General features: G+C 34.0%; 1 protein-coding gene across 4 annotated transcripts in view; it reads right to left on the minus strand.

Annotated features, from left to right (window-relative positions):
- The window catches only part of CDC42BPA (CDC42 binding protein kinase alpha), a 326,370-nt gene that overhangs the window by 199,764 nt on the left and 106,802 nt on the right, over positions 1 to 19,804 (minus strand). For all 4 annotated transcript variants that reach the window (XM_061187371.1, XM_061187370.1, XM_061187369.1 and 1 more), the window contains exon 4: positions 11,775 to 11,870. In XM_061187371.1, the coding sequence (XP_061043354.1) occupies positions 11,775 to 11,870 (96 nt within the window). The remainder of the gene's footprint in view (positions 1 to 11,774; positions 11,871 to 19,804) is intronic.

Here is a 19,804-nt window from a genome sequence, read left to right on the forward strand (position 1 = left end):
GGGAGAGTGGTACATTCTTGGAGAGGGCATGAAGCTCCGTGCCCCTTTCCTCATACCTGCCCTACACATCTCTTTCATTGGGCTGTTCCTGAGTTCTGTGAGCTGCTCTAGAAAAGCAACTGAATCAGAGGAGGGGGTGGTGGAAATCTCTGATCTATAGCCTGTAGGTCAGAAGCACAAGTAACAACATGGACTTTGGACTGGGAAGTATGGGGGGCCATCTTGCAGGACTGAACCCTCAACCTGTGAGATCTGATGCTATCTCCAGTTAGATAGTATCAGAATTGAGTTAAATTATAGGACACCCAGCTAGTGTGGGAGAATTGCTTGATGTGTGGAAAACCCACACATCTAATGTCAGAAGTGAAGTACTGTGCAGAGGGTACTGTGTGTAGTGTAAATAAAAACAACAGAGTGTTCCTTTACAGTGTGTGTATACCAAAAAAGAAAAAACAAGGAGTATACACCAAAATATTGACAGCGATTATCTCTGGGTTGTTAGATTACAGACTATGTCATAGCTTTTTGTTATTTTCTGGATTGCTTTATAAACATGTATTACATATACATGTGTATATTATGTTATGTCATGTCATGTCATGTCATACAGTGCGTGAAAACTAGACATAGTGGAAAGATGGACTTTGTCGTCAGAGAGACCTGTATTCAAATTCTGACTATGGGTCATAAGTGGCTTTTGAAAAATTACTTAATTTCTTTGGTACTTTACTTTCTCATCTATATAACTACAATAATGATACCTTCTTCAGAGTATAGCACTTAGCATGATGGTTAGTAAATAGAATATATTTAGAATGTCAGTTATAATGTCTTAAAGTTCAGGTGATTTTATTATAGAATGGAATTATTATTTCAAGGATATTACCAAGTAATATCTTATTGACATTAAGAGTTAAAGAGTCTTGGGCTTCCCTGGTGGCGCAGTGGTTGAGAATCTGCCTGCCAATGCAGGGGACACGGGTTCGAGCCCTGGTCTGGGAAGATCCCACATGCCGCGGAGCAACTAGGCCCGTGAGCCACAATTACTGAGCCTGCGTGTCTGGAGCCTGTGCTCTGCAACAAGAGAGGCCGCGATAATGAGAAGCCCGTGCACCACGATGAAGAGTGGCCCCCACTTGCCGCAACTAGAGAAAGCCCTCGCACGAAACGAAGACCCAACACAGCCATAAATAAATAATTAAATAATTAAATAATTTTTTAAAAAAAAGAGTTAAAGAGTCTTGAGAAAATTCACATTCTTATTACTATACATTAGAACTACAAGCATGGGCAATTTTGTAAATAAAAGAAACTTATTTCATGTTTTAAATCCTTGAAAGTTAGGGCAACAATGTATTTCAAATCCTGGTCTATGGTTTACTTGCTATATTTACTAGGCCTAATGTTTAACAGTCTCTGTCAAGAAGATTAGAACAAAATAATTTAATGTAATAAAATTTTGTTAACATAAACATGTTGCTAGAATTGGCAATGGATGTAGAGAAGAAATCCACAGCTCTTACTTTAAAAAGAAGTACTTTGAGTATAGTAGCAAACACAGAAAGTTTTCAAACAAAAAAACAAGTCTACTATTAAAATTGGAATCTAATATTTATATATAGAAAGTCATATAACATAACTCATTTCTTCAATAAACATTTACTAGGTCCCAATCAGGATTTTTTTTGGTACCAAACAGAGGATAAAGAGATCAAAGGCTTCTACATCAAAGGCTTTCCTCTCTTGAAAGTGTACTCTATTCTTGCCATACCAGACTCCTAAGGTCTGAGTACACCATCTATCAATAAACTGCTAAAAAAATAATCATCTCAACATTTTTGCCACCCACGGTCACCATTTAAAACTTAGGCTCCTTGAGTCATCATCTATCTTCTACTTTCATCCACATACTGCTATGTGCTTCCCTTAATAAACCCATGGATCCCTTCACTTCCAACCTTTCAGTGTGCCTTACTGAACCTCTTCTACAGTAAACAAACGTCCTTGAGATAGAATAAAAAACTATGAATACATAAATATTCCTAGTTTTCCTTTCCTGCTGCCTGCTAAACAATGCTCTGGCTTTGCCTACTCACATTCTTTCCCCACCTTGTCCTCAGAGGTAAAGTAGCTGTAGTTAAGACAGAATTCAGCAACTGGGAGAAGCAAGAAGCAGAAAACACAAAAGAAGATTCTCAAGAGAAAAGCAATGAGTTGAAAATGAACTATACTTGCAATAGGATTTTAGTGTTAGGGAGACAAAAATGCATCCAGAAAGGCAAACAAGTAATAACCTCACATAGGAAAAAAGCCCCTCTTCCTCTATAACATATCTCAATGAATGTCTCTAAGTCATTCTTTTATGTTTTTTCCTTTGTTCACTACAACATTCAACTAAATCATCAAGGTCTTGTTGAGTCTACTCCCTACTAAATCTCTGTGAAGTCCATCTACTTCTATCCCTACCCACTACCAACAATCCTAACCCAGGCTCCTGGCCTCTCGACTATATTACTACTACAAGTTTAAGACCAAAGTCTTAATATATTTTATTATTTATATTTCATATATTTTATTCTGTAGATAATTTTCTTGGGAATGGAAAATAGAATCCAGAACAAGAAAGGGACAAATAAATTCATTTACTAATTCCACAGATATTTATATATAAGAACCTACTATTGCTAACAATATACTTATGCAATGGAGATACTACAATAAATTAGACATAATTCTTGCATTCATGGTATTTACAATCTAATGAAGAAGAAAACACAAATTAATGGGCAATTTCAGTGTAATATAAATCTTTGACAGGGATAAGAAGAGGGTATTGTTGCAGGCTCTTAAAGGAAAAGAACCCAACCTTTTAATCAGGTTCATTCATTCATTTGTCTGAAATTTATTTTTATACAAGGTATGAAGACTATTTTCTTATATACAGAGAGTCAATTATCTAAAACAAGTAGTTAAATATTCCATTCTTTCCCCCAGTTTAATTGAAATGCCCCCTCATTGTATTTTAAGACGCTAATACACTTGGATCTGCTCCTGGGCACTCTATTCTGCTACAGTTGTCTATTTCTATATCAATATCATATTGTTCTCATTGACTAATTAGTAAAATTTAATATCCAGTAGGACAAGTTCTTACTTATAGACTACCTTTAAAATATTACTCAATATGGCAAAAGTGTCTTTAAACAAGTTTAAGAAAACCATAGACTGAGAGGCAATATTCATAAGACATGTCAAGGAGATAATAATCCTAACATAAAGAGGTCCTACCAGTTGTTAAGAAGAGGGCAAGCAATCCAACAAAACTAGGTTGAGGCTATTAACAGGCTATTTCCTCACATAAGAGGAAACACAATTAGCCAATTAATATTGGGCTGGCCAACAAATTCGTTCGGTTAGTGAATACGTTGTTCCATAAAGTTCTTCGTGAAAGTGAAAAATGTCTTTTATTTTTACTTAAAACTGAATGAACTTGTCGGCCAACCCAATACACAGTCAAAACCAAAGCAACAAAGAGATATCTTTCACCAATTAGATTAGCAAAATGATCATTACTGTTTTGGAGAAAGTGACTTAAAACAACACTCCTTTTTTGGAAGGTGATAAACTACAACTATTTGGGAAAGTAATTTCACAGTATCTACTGAATTTTAAAAGGTGCATACCCCTTGATCTAGCATTTCCACTCTTAGGAATATAGTCAATTAAAATAAAAGCTCCAATGTGTAAGGCATATGGGCAAGTATGTTTACTGGACAGCACTGTTGATAACTGGAACAAATAAGAAAATATGAATAGAGATCAGCAAAAAAAACTGTTAAATGGATCCATTCAACATATCCATTCTATGAAATATGATACTGTTGCCCAAGAGAAAAATTAAATATATATGCCCATGAGATATTTTAAGTAACAACAGCAAGCTGCAGAGTAATACATACTTTGTAATCCCATTTTATAAAAAGGAAGAAAATATACATACACACACAAACATACAATTATACAAAGCGTAAAAAATGAAAGGATACAGCAAAGTTAACATTAGTTACCTCAAGAGGGTGAAATGAAAGATGAAGGTAAGGACTATTAACTTTTTAATGTATATAGATCTCTGTATTGTAGAGAGGAAAAGATCTAGTCAAATCGAAGTTGACCAATGGAGTAAAGTTCTGCAAAAGGCCAAAGGTGATGGAGTCAAAGGGAACGGTTGATAAGAATAATCCTAAATATAAAGATATACCTCATCCACATTGAGAAAAAAGATAAGAACAGGCCCAAATATGGATAAATTTGTATACGGGGGAAGCATGAAAGGAAATGCTGAGGTCAGAGCACAGAAAGTTAAGAAAGTTCATGCTTGAGTAACCAATGGCTTTCATTTTCTCCAGGAAGTAGGAGTTATAGAATGAGGGTGCAGGAATATTTGTATAATGTCCCTATACTGGAGATAGGGATCATAACTGTTATTCCTGCTTTATGGCTATGTAATAAGAGACAATAAAGATAAATGATTTGCCCAAACATTAAAGAGTAGGAAAGCCAGAACTCAGAGTTCTTGATCTTTGATCAGTTTCCTTCTTACTCAAATTAAAGAAAGTCAGTGTTCAGTAAAAAAGCTGACAATATCCATGACATAAAAGAGTATGTGCTAAGCACCAGAATAACAAATAAGAAATTAAGGATACAGGCTGAGTCCTCAGAAATCTTGTATCCCTCCAAAATACACAGATCTCTAGGTGTAGGTATACACATCAGAAGATTTCCAACTCTGAATTTCTAAAAAATCTCTAATTCAAAGCTTGTGCTTTTTAAGGAACTACATTCCAAGGAAAGAATGCTAAAGCATGTGAAAACATACAATAAATAGATTGTGTCCAGAGAAAAAACATTTCACAGAACAGATATGCTTTTAGAGAGAATACCAAACTCCTTTAGTCATCTTGCTGTCACATGAAGAGATTAATAGTCAATCCTTAGAGCCCCACCTTTTATTTATCCCTCCTAGCCCTTTTTTTTCACTCTTACAAAAATACCTTTCTAATAATTTCTATCTCCAGCACAAACTGGATTCCTGTAAAGAATGTAAAGTTCATATGACTAATTACAATTTAATATTTAAATATCTTTCATCCTCTAATCAGTTTACAAATGCTAATTCAAAAAGCAAAATTTTTGCTTTAAATATTTTCCTATCTGTTTTTTTCTTCCTCAAACATAAAATAATAGGAAACAGTGAATAAGAAAATGTGAGGAAAAAAGAAATTTTCATTGATTTGTAATATTCTAAATGATATCTAAGTGATAAGAAGTTTATGTGTCCATATAGATGCAACTAAGTAGGTTTGTATTTAATGAGTTTTTCTTAAGGAAAAAATGTTCTAATCACATCTTAATATCATTCATTAAATTATGCAAGTTCTTCCTAAACAAATAAAATGCACATATGCTATGACCATATATTTTTTCATAAACTGGCTATAGTGATATTTGAGCATATTACAAATGAAAGTCAAATTATTTACCACAGCTTCCTTGAATTGTATAGCTCTGTAAATCATGTTACTTATTTGACTGCTTTAGGGCTACTAGGGTTAAAAGTTATTTTGGAAAATAACTATGTATAATAAAATTTCTTTGTGGGTATCTAAAACAAGGTTTGTCAACATTTTTAAATGATTTTATTTTCTTATATTTCATGAATATTCAAAAGAAAATCTTTGATGATAACAAGACAATTTAGGACTTCTGACTCTTGAGACTAATATACCATGAAGGTTTCCCTAAACTAAAGAAAAACTGGCAGTTTACAGGAGAGCTGACTACTAGAGTATTTCAGTCCTCCTCCAGTTATTGTGGAATTTTAATTCTAATATAATTAATGGCTGATATATACACACAATTTCTTAGAAATGTCTTTGAAAAAGAAATATTAATCCTAATCTCAAATGCAAAGAGCACAGATAAGACTAAATAACTCAGAGGAGAGAGAATGATAAGTCAGGCTTTTATTCATTGAAAATTAGGCAAAATTTTGCTATATAAAATTTGGCATTTGGACATTTTATTTCTGTATCTATATATATTTCTATACTTATAGCAAAATGTAGATTTTTAAGCAATCCATAAATATACAGTGTTATATCTATCTACCATAGAATTCATTGTCATAGTGGATTTTAGTCCTTATCCAAAAACTTTTGAAAAGTCATCATGATAAATTGTTACAATTTTGCTAAGCAAATAATTGGCATGTGTTCAATTTACTCTTAATTTTGCTGACAAATCTATGCAGATTATATTTGTACTGATACATTCATCCCTAAAATTTCATATAAGTATGGTAAATTCAAGTCAAATATTCCATTCAATTTAACAGCTGAGCAACTAAGATGTGCAAAGCTCTATGTTATGACTTTTAAACAATTCTGACAATAACCCACAAAAATAATATGGTTTATATGATTATTCAGTAACCATTATAAAAGAAATGTCATGAAACAATATTTACTCTTACTATTTGAACTGTCATTTTTCTAGTCTATTTAATTTTTTAAATGCTGGTGTAACCTACTAAATTGATTTTATGACTCACAATTTGAAGTTTGAAAAACACTTTTATACTCTGGAAGCATGTACGAGATACAAAGACAAGTAATGACCCTGTTTGAACACCTGAACCTGGCCTGAAATCAGATAAACTTCACGGCTATTAAGTCACATTAACCTCTAATTATATTTTAGCTAAAGATAGCAGGGTTCATGTCATCTATTTAAAAATTTTTTAAGTTGTACCAAAAAAATCCAAGATGTATACATACGTAGGTTAATCATATAATAGCAGTACTAAAAAATGTAAAGCTAAAATGAAATAAGAAAGATCAATTCAAATTGGGAATTCTGGAAATACTGTTAAGATGTAGAATTTCAGTACAATTCTAAAGTATTAGCTAGACTTCAACAGGACTAGTGGCAGGAAGAGGAAGGAGTGGCACTAGTATGAAAGATATCATGGACAATAAAAACAAAGACAAAAAGTAAAAGAGTACAGAGAATGCTCAAGAATGGAGGGTATTCCCTCCACTGAGGCTGAAACAGAGAATTTGGGCAGGCACAATATTTCCAGTCATATCTTTTTATTTACCACTATACTATATTTAACACAATTAATGGTTTTCTCTACCAACTCTCCTTTCAGTTTCCATGGTGCAGTATTTTGATTCTCTTTCTTGCTCTGACCATTTCCACTAGTTTTCTACTTCTTGGGGTGCCCTATCTCCGACTTCTCTAGGCAAACTTGTTTTCTCATTTTACAAGCACTGCTCAGTGATTCTCATTTACTCCTTGTATTCACTGTTTTCTACAAAAGGCGTTGGCCAAGTTTTCCTGTAAAGGACCAGAGAGTAAATACTTTAGGCTTGGCAGGCCAAGAGGCAAAATCAAGGATATTATATAGGTACATATATAATAAGAGAGAAAACAAATTTCCACACATTTCATTAGCAAAATGCAAAATATAATAATGATAATTGAATACAATTTTTGTAACATGGACTACTAATGAGAAAATGTAATTCTTTTGTGGGGAGAGGGGAATAGAACAGTTTGCTTAACTGGGGCTCAAAGTTAGTATTCCCTATCATCAAAAACCTACTGCAAATGTAAATCTGCAAATGCTGATCTGTATTGAGATTCTACGTATTTCATCTGTGAAACGCTATTCACAAAGATAGGTACTGCCAAATACTTGTATCATTTAATGAGTATATAATTTTGATTGAGCATATTCCTCTACTTGAAATGCATTTATAGAATGCTATTAAAATTTTCTCCTGATTCTTGTGTATAAGTATGTCATTACTGCAGATTAACCACTTCTAACTGAAATTTAGGTGGAAGTTCTCAACTGCCCAGTTAAATGGATGTTGAACTACAAACATTTCCTTTGCACTTGCATCAAGTTCCAAAAATTGCTGCTAGAACTGTAGTTTGAGCTCAAAAGATCTATCAGCTGCAAATCTATGTGGAAATGGAGATCTCACTCCTTTTTACTTTTGACAGCATGGGAAGTAGATACAGCAGCTTGACATTACTTGTGATTCAAACAATGTCAGTTGTCAAAATGACTTCACCATAGCATAGTTTTGCACATAAGTGTTGTTTTGCCTTGTAATTTTATTTTAAATTTATTTTTAAAACATATCAAGTCTACAGGAAAAGCTAATTTCCAAGCCTTTTCAATACGTCATTATAATACAACCGTAATAATGGTTGAGGGTGGGGTTTTTTGTTCAGAAATATTTCAATCGGTCCTTTGTTCAAAATATCGCAATAAAATGTTACCACTGCAAAACCAGTGAATGGCTGTATGGTACAGCAAGAATGTTTAGCTTTGGTTTCTGATAAAAATCCATGGAAATGATAATAGCTGTTTCCAAAAAACTGAATGAAGCGCAACGTTGATACTACTGGTTCAACACACGATAGATTCAAATATTTGCTGCAAACTACCTGCTGATTAATAAGACAATGAACATCTACATGCTTTAAGCAACTAATATTTTCATATGATTTGTAAATCTGCCCAAATAAGCCTTTTCCTGCTCATACATATTTTTACCACTCTCAATTGTAATATGTTTTAGCAGATTCCAATTCAGGTTGTATCAAATCAGTGTTTTCTCAACTTCTTTGAAAATAATATGACTGTAATGATTCCACACAAGATATTCACAGAGGCTAATTCCTCAGCTATTTCAAACTCAAACACTGACTCCTCAAGTAACAAGGACTGAGCAGAATCAGCACCATCTTTCAACTCAAGAGTCAAAGAAACCCTCTCAGTGTGACAGGAAATGATTATTTCCCTGGTTTTAAAATCCACCATTGATGCTGCTCCCATTGTCCTCGATTCTTGAAGCAACTGTTCTCACCAAAAGGCTAATAGTCTTAGACAAGTTTATTTTCTGTGGACACATTTCTTTGGCTGCTGAAATCAAACATGATTTAATTAACTCAAGATTGGTAAATGGCTTTCCTTGCTTGGCTAGTAAATGAGCCACTCAGGAACTCACTACAGTTGCAGCCTCATTTTCATTTTTTATTTTGTGAAAAAATTCTGCTGTGATAAGATATTGTTTTAAATTTTCTAACTTTTCTGACTGCTGCTTTCCTGTGAGTTAGGAATGTTGTGATGAGTGCTCAGTTTGGCAATGTAGACATTTATTGTATTCTATTAATACAAGTGAAGTGTAGTTGTGCAATAAACACTATGCTGTAATTTAATTCATTAACAAAATAATCCACACTCTACTGTGCCTTAAAAGCATGATACTGAAAAGTCTACTTTTCTTATTTTGACATGAGGCATATGCACTGTTAATTTTAAAAATAATAAAATGTCATGATATAGCACTTGAAATGCTATCAAGTTATAAATTGAAATGCTATCAAGTTATAACTGTCACTGGACTTTGCAGTCTGACTCAGTGCAAAGCAATAAGTAACACATATAGTGTGTTACCCTCTGTCACAGTGCCAATCTCCATCACAACTAGTCAACTCTGCCACAAAGCAGCCATAGATAATACATAAATCAATGGGCATGGCTGTGTGTCAATAAAACTTTATAAACACTGAAATTTGAACTTTATATAATATTCACATGTCATAAAATATTCTTCTTTTGATTTTTTCCAACTACTTAAAAATGTAAAAACAATTCTTAGCTTGCAGGCTGTACGAAAATAGGTGGTGAGCCAGATTTGAGCTGCAGGCCACAATTTGCCAAAATCTGATCTATAAGAAATCCAAGACACCCTCAGAAACACCAGACTTACATATCTAACACATTAAATGGCTCACATGACAATTCAAACCCAACATATATCAAATTAAACTAATCATCTTCCCACCTACTTTAAATTTTCTCTTCCTCCTATATTCCCCAACTCAATTCATCACCTACCAACCACTGAATCCCACAAGTCAGACACCAGAAAACTGGGAATCATTCTGACTCCTCTCTCCTCCACTGACACTCACTCAAACACAAGTTCTAATTATTTTACTTCTTAAATGGTACCTGAAACCATCACCTCCCACTGTCACCTTTATTCAATCTCTCATTATCTGTCACCTGAATATTGTCTCCTAACTAGTCTCTCTAGTTTTGCCCCCTGAAATCCATCCTTAACACTGCTGCTAGGATGTTCTATATAAAATATAAAACTGATTATCACACTATCCTTAAAACCCTCCTGGAAATTAGAATAAAAGTTGAACTCTTCTGCATGGCCTACACTCTGGAAGCCTCATTTTATACCTCTCTCCCCTCCTTATCATAATCACACTAGCCTTCCTCTCATCCCTCAAACAACCTCAGTCCTTTCCTGCCACAAACCCTTCTACAGTCCTAAAACAGCAGCTTCCAAACTTGCTCTGTGAAAGAACCCGGAGAAAGCATGAAGGAAAGCGGAAGGAGGAAGCTAAGAGATCAGTCAGGGCAGTTGCGTTTCTATATGCTTCATTGTATAGGCTTTCAGATATAATGTCATTTTACAAAACACACACACTAGAGTTCCATGATCAAAAAAATATTTGTTTCTAAAAAAAAAAAAAATTTGTTTTTGAAACTCATGACTGTAAAAGTCTAATTTCCTTACCATAACGTATAAGGTGCTATATATTATGTGACTCTCTCATCTCTCCTCCCTCATCCCCAAGCCTCTTTTTCTATCCTTCATCAAAAGGAACATAACAGGTGGCTTCAAATCTCCATGCTCACCAAGCCATCTCCGCCTCTTCTCCCTTCTTGGTTTAGCCAATGGACATTTGTCTTAGAAGAGCCCTTATTGACTTCATACCTTTGAATAAATGTTATATTTTTCTTATATGAAACAATGTGAAAATATTATTTACTTGACTGTGAATTCCTTGTCTGGTTCCCCTCACAAGAATGTAAGAATAAGAAAAGAGATCCTTTGTCTGTCTTATTCACTACTGAGTCTCTATAATCTAAAGAACAATGCCTAGCACACAGCACATGTCCAATAAATATCTATCAACTTAATGAAAAATGTCTTATTAATTTTTACATCTCAGTACATAGTAGTAGTAGCTGGCACAAAGCAGGAACTCAACACATGTATGCTAAAAAATAAACCTTGAAATAAAAACTGGGGTCAGAAAATGAAGAGCTTTGAATAACAGGCCAAGGAGTTGTACACGCTACTGTGACAGATATCACCTGTTTTCCTATTTACTTGTTCATCTCTTCAATCTTCAATTGGTAGTGCTTCTAACAGTTTGATTTTCCTCCAAGCTCTTTCCTAACTTCTTTTGTCAAGTGGTTCATGATGTTAATATAAAATTAAGACAGCCTAGATTTTAAATATGGCTCTACTTAAAGTAACACATGACAACTTTGAAAAATATGTAAAATTCTAAATAGTAATAGAATACTACAAATAAGATACCTTGAGAAAATCATGGAAAAAAATCCTGACCACCTTTTATAGAATGTAAATCTGTTTGGATTTAGTTTTGACGTATTTATTAAAAAACATAAAAAATTCCAATGGAAAGGTATTGAATTACCCAGGGAAAGAAATCACATATCAAAATAAACAACTTACACTCCAAAATTCAGTGGTTTTCTAAATAACATTTACATTTAAATAATGCTTAAGAGAAAATAATGCTAAATTCTGCCAATAAAAAATTAATAAGGATATAGAGACATATAAAAAGATTCTTACTAAGTTATTGTCATCTTGGAAAGCATAATGCAAAGTTGTAATCCATTTATTGTCTCCATTCACTAACACATCCCTTTCTTCACGAAAACATGCTGTCTGAAAAGGAAAAAAACATTTTTTTAGATAAAGAATACTTCATGTAAAACTAGGAAATATATTATGCAAACAATTGCTTAAAATATTTATTACACTTTCTGTTCTGAAAAGGGACTACATCTAATATTATATGACTTTCCAATAAGTCAAGTTTCAAAGAACCCTCAGAAATTGAACAACTGGAACAGTACACTTAAAAGTATTTTATATTTAAAAATACTGTTGTAGCTCAAAAAAATCAGAAAAATACACAGAATTATTTAACAACCACGGTCCAATCTACCATCTAGATAATATAAATGTCAACATTTTGTCACATTTACTTCTGATCTTTTTGTTATTAAGAAAATATGATACAAGTTGTAGCCTTCTTATTCCTAGAGCATTCCTGTCCCTTCTCCCTCTGAGAAAATGAATAATCTGAAGTTAGTATATATTCTTCCCATCACATGCTTTATTACACATGTATGTGTCCAAAAACAATAGAATTGTTTTGTGTTTTGAAAACTTCCATGAATAGTGTAATTTCATCTATCCCTTTGCAACGAGATCCCTTTTTACTCAATAATGGCTGTTTACCTTTTAATTGCTATGGTATTCCATTGTAGGAATACAGCAGAATTTATTTATGTAACCCCCCAATCATGAAAATCACCCAATTTTGCGTTATTTCAATGCTGCAATGAATATATTTGTACAAATGTACAGTAAGTCCCCTACATACGAACCTTCAAATTGTGAACTTTCAAAGATGCGAACGTGTGTTGGCATGTCCAATCACGTAAGTTAGTTCACCTGTCTGGCATATGTTGCCACATGCATGCATCCTCTACAAGTGGTTGTGCTTTTGCGTATACTTTACTGTACAGCACTGTATAGAGTACAGCAGTACAGTATTTTTATTTCAAGCCCAGGATGTCTGGAAGCAAGTGTAAAAGCAGCGGTGATGTAGCTGGTACAGTACTACCCAGACATCACTGGATCGTTTTTTCAAGAGGGTAGATAGAATTGAATCCAGCAAGGAACCAGAACCTTTGCCATCAGTGTCAGGCGTGAGTGAAATTGCAGCTTGCCCTCCGTCTCCTATTGCTGATGATCCTTCAGCTCTACCATCTCCCCCCTCCTTTCCCTCCTCCAGTCAGTAACTCTTCTTGCCTGTTCACTTGATGCCAGCCCCTGTATGCCAGCTGTCGTACTGTACTACTGTACTTTTCAAGGTACTGTACTGTAAGATTAAAAATGTTTTATTTTTTGTGTTTGTTTTTTATGTAATATTTGTGTGAAAAGTATTATATACCTATTACAGTACAGTACTATATAGCCGACTGTGTTAGTTGGACACCTAGGCTAACTTTGTTGGACTTACAAACAAGTTGGACTTACGAACGCGCTCTAGGGAACGGAACTCGTTCGTTGTAGGGGACTTGCAAGAGTTTCCCTAGAGTATACACTTGGAAACAGAAATACTAGTTTTAAGCGTTTTCAGCTTTACCAGATTCAGCCAATTTTCTTTCCTAAGTGGTATACCAGTTACTACCCTCACCCCAGTGTATGAAATCTCCCCTTTTCCCCACATCCTCAACTACACTTGGCATTGTTAAACTTTTAAGTGTGTGTCAATATGATGGGTGTGAAATAATATCTCATCATTCTTTTAATTAACATATTCCTAATTACAGGTGTAAATAAATCTTTTTTTGTTGCACTCATATTTTTTAATTAATTTTTATTGGAGTATAGTTGCTTTACAATGTTGTGTTAGTTTCTACTGTACAGCAAAGTGAATCAGCTATACGTATACATATATCCCCTCTTTTTTGGATTTCCTTCCCATTTAGGTCACCACAGAGCATTGAGTAGAGGTCCCTGTAAATAAATAATTTTACATATGCTTATTGGACATCTGAGTTTTCTCTTTGAAAAACTCCCTTTGCCCATTTTCTCTAATGAACTGTCTTTTTCTTACTGATTTATAAAAGTTTTAATTTATTCTGAGGCTATATTTCCACTATTATAAAGATATATCCTGGAGAACCTTAGAAATGTGTGGCTAAAAATAAAAAATAATTTACATGATACTTTATAATTCTATAATATATCTTTAAATTTTTAATTAAAAAGCTGCTATGCCAAAAAGAACTGAAAGGTACAGCAGAAATTAAAAGTCTCCCTGAGTCACACCCTGATAGTTTCACTGTCCAGCTGTTATGTCCAGAGGTTACTACCAATAACTCAGCTGAATTTCTTCTCAGAAAATTTCTATATACACATAAGCATATACACACACACACACACACACACTATATTCATATGGCATCCCATCTCCCCTATCTTTTCTTCCTTTACACAAATGAGATCACAGTGCTCTGTAAGTCGTTTTTTTCAAGTAATAATATATCTGAACAGCTTTCCACACCAGTACATAGAGACCTAATTTTTCTTAATGGCTGTACCACATTCCATACACACTGAAAAACCATCATACAGTATTCTACACATAGCAGGTGCCTAATAATTTATTTCCCACAAGATAAATTCAACAGCCATGATATACAAAACAATTAGCATTACTTAATTTACCCTAATTACGTACCTTAATTTTTTTCCACATATTTCCATAAATTTTATTTGATGCAATAGAATTTCCAAAGCCATTTATTAAACAGCATCACCAAGGAAAATTTTAAAAACAAATAAAGCTTAAACCAAATGAATGGGCAGTTTTACCTGTCAATTCAACTATTAAAATCTACAATATTATGCTTTCGTTCACTTTAGGGGGAAAAATAGAATCACTTGACATACAACTAACTTCTGTTTTAGACTTTAACTGACCTGAAATTATGGTTTGCTGCTAACATTTTAGAGAGGTGGTGAAGTCTGTCAAGCCTAGGAGACTCCTTTCTCCTGGCTTTATCTTACCAGGACAGCTATCTGAAATTTTAAAGACATTTCCAGCTAGAATCTGGAAATGTGACTGACTGATGACTCCAAACTAAATAATAACTCCAAACTAAATAAAGCTCCAAAGACTACCTGTCAACAGAACAGATTAACTTTAGTAGATTCTAATCTATTCTAAACTATGTAGTGAAAAAATAAATTAATTTTTAAAAACATAAAATATAAACTATAATATAGAATTTTAAACATATACAAGAGAAAGCAGTAAAATAATCCCCTGCCCCCAATGTACCCATCAACCAATTTCAACAATTATTTTATTGTTCAATCTTATTTCATCTACACTCTCACCCACTTACCACCACCCTTCCTCCACGCACATACATGCGAACACTCACACATATGTATATATACAGAGGATTTTTTTGAAGCAAATCTCAGACATCATATGATTTTATCCATACATACTTAGGTATTATAGACTATTCCTATTAATGCCTCAGATACTTAGTTTAGATGTGAAGCACAGTCTCCTTTTTTGCTTCAGTATATCACACTGTCCTCAGTTGGTTGTCACAGCTGAGGAGGGGTGAGGGGTAATGCTACCAGCATCTAGTGGGAAGAGGCCAGGGATGCTGCTTCACATCCTACAATGCATAGGACAGCCCCCAGATGGAATTATCTGGCCTCAAATGTCGTAAGTGCCACTGCTGAAACACCCTGTTCTAGATCAATATTAACCCAACCATGATGCATGTATACCAAGGATTCAATATAAAGACATTTAATAATGTCCATTTCAATTACATTTTTGAAAAAACTAAGTAAGATTCTTTTAAAATCCTCCCTTAAAAAAAAGAATATTTGAGTCTCTAAGAATGCAATAATCACAAAGGAGAGGTTACTGGAGACCATATAGCTTCTTCAGATTCTGTCACTCAGTTTCTATTCAATCAAACATTCTACTTGCACAGTGATGGTTTTGAGTGTTGTGCAGTTTTACATTGTTAATATTCAGTTATATACTGTTTAAATTTTATCCTTAATGGGTTATTGGTTAAAAAGAAAGAAGAAAAGGAATACCTATGCTGAAACAGAAGTTAATACAGACCATATATAAATGATAATAATTCTGCAAAACTGTCACATGATTCTCTTCCCTAGATCCAAAGTCTCCCTGAGTCACACCCTGACTAGTCACACCCTAAATATACACAAACCAGTACTATCACAGTTAAACTAAGATATATTATTCCTCCACTTATGGTATAGAGACAAGTATCTTTATTTAATAAATAAGATAACTGAGCCTTGATCATCAGATCAACATTCTTATACAGAATATCCAAATTGCCCAAATACTTGGAAATCACATGTTAAAATGAGAAAATCCATTCATGATATATCTACTTTGGCTTCTAATTTATAAGTAATAAAGAGTTATCTCACCCATGAAGTATTACCACAAAAAAAGACTTTCAAATAATAATTGAATCATTCTCTCTAAGCTAATATTTGAGGGGAAAAAAGTCAAGTTTTTTTTATTTTTAAAAAATAGATAAACAAGTGGAATTTTAAATTGCAAAATGCAAGAACTTCAAATATCAGCTCTTACACACCAAAGCATCAATTTACTTTTAAATCTCCTTATTAATATATATTTGGTGACCAAATCAAACATGAGATACGTCACATAAATCATTTGATAACATCCACAATTGGCAAATGTGTGAGAAAACAGACATGTTTACATACTATGAGTGCAAAGATATACTGATCCAACTTTTTTTAGAAGACAATTTGGCAATAGCTATCGAAGTTTAAAGGTATACCCACCCCACACAACCCAGGAGTTCCACTACTGAGGAGTTTAATCTGGGGAGTGGATAAATTCTAGAGTCAGCAGGACGTGAAAATCCCTTAGCGTAAAAATTATCCTTAAAATCCCTTCAACCTCAGCATACACAACCTGGAGTACCTCAGGGTAGCCAACAGCAATATCTCTGATTAACAGTATTTCACGTCCTTTCTATTTCTATGTTACATTGCATATACTTCTTAGGTGGCGTGACTAGTTCTGATGCACTATTTTCTCTCTTGTTTTGAAATTTCTCTTTGCTAAACACACATAGTTAGATTTGGTGAAATAACCAAATAAAAATAGTAAAAAGGTGGAAATAATCTAAATGCCCATCAATGTTTAAAAAAAAAAAAATCATCCTACTAAACAATATATCCATTCAGTATAATGAAACTATTAAAAAGAATCAGGTAGGGCTTCCCTGGTGGCGCAGTGGTTAAGAATCCGCCTGCCAATGCAGGCGACACGGGTTCGAGCCCTGGTCCGGGAAGATCCCACATGCCACGGAGCAACTATGCCCGTGAGCCACAACTACTGAGCCTGCGCTCTAGAGCCTGTGAGCCACAACTACTGAAGCCCGCGTGCCTAGAGCCCGTGCTCCACAACAAGAGAAGTCACTGCAATGAGAAGCCTGCGCATTGCAACGAAGAGTAACCCCTGCTCACCACAACCAGAGAAAAGTCCGCACGCAGCAACAAGAACCCAACACAGCCAAAAATAAAATAAAAAATAAATAAATACTTTATTTAAAAAAAAAAAGAATTAGGTAAATGTATAAATATGGAAATGGAAAAATCCAATATATATTATTAAGTGATAAAAGCACTGTGAAAAAATCAGTCTTTTAATATGATTCCAATATAGTAAAATTTTCTATTAAGGATAAATAAGAAACTCTTAATAATGATTTACTTTGAACAGAAAGACTGGACATCTGAGGGAGGGGGAAAAAAGCTTTCATTTTTTTACTTGTTATTTTCTAGAGTGCTTGCATTTTCTTTTTTTACTATACGTAGCAGATCAGGAAGTAGAGGCAGTTCCAATCTAATGACCTCAATTCATTACTACTATTAACTACTGCTGCTACTACTACTACTACTACTGGCACATACATGTATAAAAATAATAAAACAGGGCTAACAACAATAACAAAAATAAGACAATAGGCATAAACCAGTACTATCACAGTTAAACTAAGATATATTATTCCTCCACTTATGGTATAGAGACAATTATATTTATTTAATAAATAAGATAACTGAGCCTTGGAAAGGTTTGACTCTTGAGATGGAGAGCATTTCTGTAAACTATACTGCATCTTCCAACGAAATGAGTAAGACATCTCCTATATGAGTGAAATCAATAAGAGTTGAATAAATTTGAAGTGAAAGTAAAATTCACAGAATAGATTAGGAGAAGTTAACTTAAGTGATTGTTGACACACTAACAAAGTTTGTAAATGATGAATCTTTAGAGATATTAATCTTTGTAACTAAAAGATTATTTACTAATTATCTATCTGCCAGGTATAGAAAGAGACAAATTTCCTAGTATCTTCAAATAATCCATGTCCCACTAATTATATATCTGTTACATACCCTAAATAGAAATAAATATGACAAACAGGTTGGAGGTAAATCTCTGAATAGTGTTCTAAAGTATCACAATACACAGATTTAAAAAGTAAGAAATTTTGCTGCTCATTTGTAATTCATTAAGCATCACTGGTAGGACCAGTTTTCCAAAATTAGATAAGTAATGATCAGAATGGGTTTCTTTTTAATGTTTTTTTAAAAAAGGATTTGACAATTCAAGCACAGAAATATAATTCCATCCTACTTTAAAATGAATTCCTCTTTAAAAGTTTCAATGTAGAATTTCTTCCTAAAAAATGAAAGTTTCAAATAGTTTGGGGCAAGTTCCTTTCAAATACTGAACCAGCCTTGTATCCCTCAAATAAACCCCACTTGGTCATGGTGTATGATTTGTTTTATATATTGCTGAACTCTATTTGCTAATATTTGCATCTATGTTCATGAGGCATATTGATCTTTAACTTTCTTTGTATGGTCCTTATCTGGTTGGTTATTCCATCAGAATAATACTGACCTCAAGGAATGAGTGACATTCCTTGGGTCCCAAGGCCCCTAGCTGTTCCACATTCTCTCTGCCTTTCAGAGTCTTTGTATATCTGTTTTATATGTAATGTCCATGGTCTTTACCTGTACTTAATGGGAAAGATAGGAAGAAGCACATCTATTCCATCTTGCCCCAGAAACAGAACATATTAATGATTTTTAATTCAACAAAATAATTTTTAATTATTCCTGTTTTATCTTCAATTTTGCCACTTCCTCCAGTGAGTAATGAAAGTTAAACCAGTTACCCTTTCTTTTCAAAATTCTTCCCCAACATACATACACTACCAAACGTAAAATAGATAGCTAGTGGGAAGCAGCTGCATAGCACAGGGAGATCAGCTCGGTGCTTTGTGACCACGTAGAGGGGTGGGATAGGGAGGGTGGGAGGGAGGGAGATGCAAGAGGGAAGAGATATGGGGACATATGTATATGTATAACTGATTCACTTTGTTATAAAACAGAAACTAATACACCATTGTAAAGCAATTATACTCCAATAAAGATGTTAAAAAAAAAAAAAATTCTTCCCCAACATATCCAACATCATAAAAAGTAAGTACAAACTTCAATTAAATTTTTTAAAAGTTCTAACCCTGGAACACTAAACCACTACAATTATGAGTTCTGCGAAACAATTAGAACATAATTCTTTACTAATTTTTAATAATAAGACTTATTGTTCCAACTGCTGGCAATGCTGTCAGCCCCTCCAGGCTTTGTCTCAGCCAACGAAAGCCTACTAGTCCAAGGCCATGTCCTTCTGGAGGCAGCCCGTATCCAGTGACTAACTGAGGCAAGTGCATAAAGGTCAACCATTTGGCCCAAGGCAGGACAACTCTGAAGGACCATTTCTGCTCCACGGATCCCTGTTGGAACAACAGAGGCTGAAGGGGCAGCTTGACTTCTCCCTGACAAATCATATTTCACCTCCTTTCCCGTCTGTCAATGACAATTTCAAAAGCACCCCCTAATAAATAGACTGCATACTAAACTCAATCTCAGTGTTTATTACCTGGAAAATATGACCA

The sequence above is a fragment of the Eubalaena glacialis genome, chromosome 3, assembly GCF_028564815.1.
Source record: "Eubalaena glacialis isolate mEubGla1 chromosome 3, mEubGla1.1.hap2.+ XY, whole genome shotgun sequence".
Classification (NCBI taxonomy): Eukaryota; Metazoa; Chordata; class Mammalia; order Artiodactyla; family Balaenidae; genus Eubalaena; species Eubalaena glacialis.